The following is a 1,309-nucleotide window of genomic DNA, read 5'->3' on the forward strand; positions in this document are numbered from 1 at the left end:
CCCTCCCCCTCCTCCTCCTCCTCCTCCTCCTTCCCCCTTCCTTCTGCCCCGCCAGCCAGGCTGCGGGGCGGGGCACCTGGGGCTCTGAGGCCCCCCTGGGCAGGTGCCGGCAGCTGGCCACTTGGCCGGCAGTGTGGGAAGGCAGGCGGGCCTCCTGGCAGGGCGGGGACTCCGGGCCTTGCCGCTGTCTGCGTGAGGTGTGACGAGAGCGGAGACTGCTCGGCTCCAACAGACTGAACTCTGTCTTTACTGTCTTTCAGATGGCAGCAGTGACAATGGGCTTTGGAGATCCTCTCTCACCTTTGCAATCGGTCAATAGACATGCTCACTTCTTCCGGGGCTCATGTCCTTAGTCAGGGCTAGAGGGGGACAGTGCGGCCCGCGTGCTGGGGACCTTGCTCCCCGTAGCCGGCCCTGCCCGCCAGCTCGGGACAAGCGCAACAGAGCGCCAGGCGTGGCGGGGCCAGTGGTGTGGGGGGCACCCACCCCGGGACCGCCCCTGGGGAGGCCTACATCTGCTCTGAGGGCCCGCCTTAAAACTAACCGGCCAGGTAACTGCGGAGGGCAGCCGGCCAGGAGGGTAGCTGCCCACGCCAGGCCTGCCTGCACCCATGCCGCCTGCACGCACGGGGTGCACCGCCAGGCCTCCAGCTCCGCCGGTCTCCAGGCTGCTCGGGCTCCTGGCTTGGGGTCAGGCCCCTGAGGAGAGAAGGGTCTTAATTCATGGCCCCATCAAACCCTGGAGGGAGGACGGATGGATGGGGTGGGGGGCTGGGGGGACCCAAGCAAATGAGAGAGGGAAGCACAAGGACTGGGCCTCGGGCCTGGCTGTCAGCAAGGGGCGGAGGCCACGCGGCCAGGGGACAGGCAGAGGCGGCGGCCAGAGGGGCCAGGGGACACAGGCAGAGGCGGCGGCCGCAGCCCTGGCTGCTGTCAGCAGGAGTCTGGGAAGGAGAAGCCCCTCTATCCCCCAGAGGCAGGCTGAAGAGGAGGCCAGGCCCCTCTGGGGAGTCCGAGGGGGAAACGTGGCCTTCTCTGGGGGTCATCCCTGGGCGTGCTGCTCTCGCAGGGGAGACGCAGTCCTGACCTCGAGGACCAGACAGTCCCTGTGTCCTCTCTAGGAAGCGTCTGTCTGTGGGGACAGGTCAGGGAGAGGGCTTTTGGCACACCTGCTGTTGGGGAGCCCAGACTGAAGAGGAGACGTGCTCCTATCTTGGAGAACTTTGACCTGAGGGGCAGCTGGTTTTATGTCTGGGGCGCCTGGTGCGAGAGGGGACATAATTCTACTTTGCTGGGGGGGGGGGGGGGG

The 1,309-nt window shown here is 67.0% G+C and overlaps 1 protein-coding gene across 6 annotated transcripts in view; it reads left to right on the top strand.

The window, feature by feature from the left end:
* Nucleotides 1-1,309, top strand: part of PUF60 (poly(U) binding splicing factor 60) — a 13,279-nt gene that overhangs the window by 8,586 nt on the left and 3,384 nt on the right. For 3 of the 6 annotated variants that reach the window (XM_007464561.1, XM_007464557.1, XM_007464558.1), the window contains one exon: nt 261-311. The exons of the other annotated variants lie outside the window; for them this stretch is intronic. In XM_007464561.1, coding sequence (XP_007464623.1) covers nt 261-311 — 51 coding nt within the window. The remainder of the gene's footprint in view (nt 1-260; nt 312-1,309) is intronic. 6 annotated transcript variants of the gene reach the window in all.

This window comes from Lipotes vexillifer, unplaced genomic scaffold, assembly GCF_000442215.2.
Source record: "Lipotes vexillifer unplaced genomic scaffold, Lipotes_vexillifer_v1.1 scaffold394, whole genome shotgun sequence".
Lineage (NCBI taxonomy): Eukaryota > Metazoa > Chordata > Mammalia > Artiodactyla > Lipotidae > Lipotes > Lipotes vexillifer.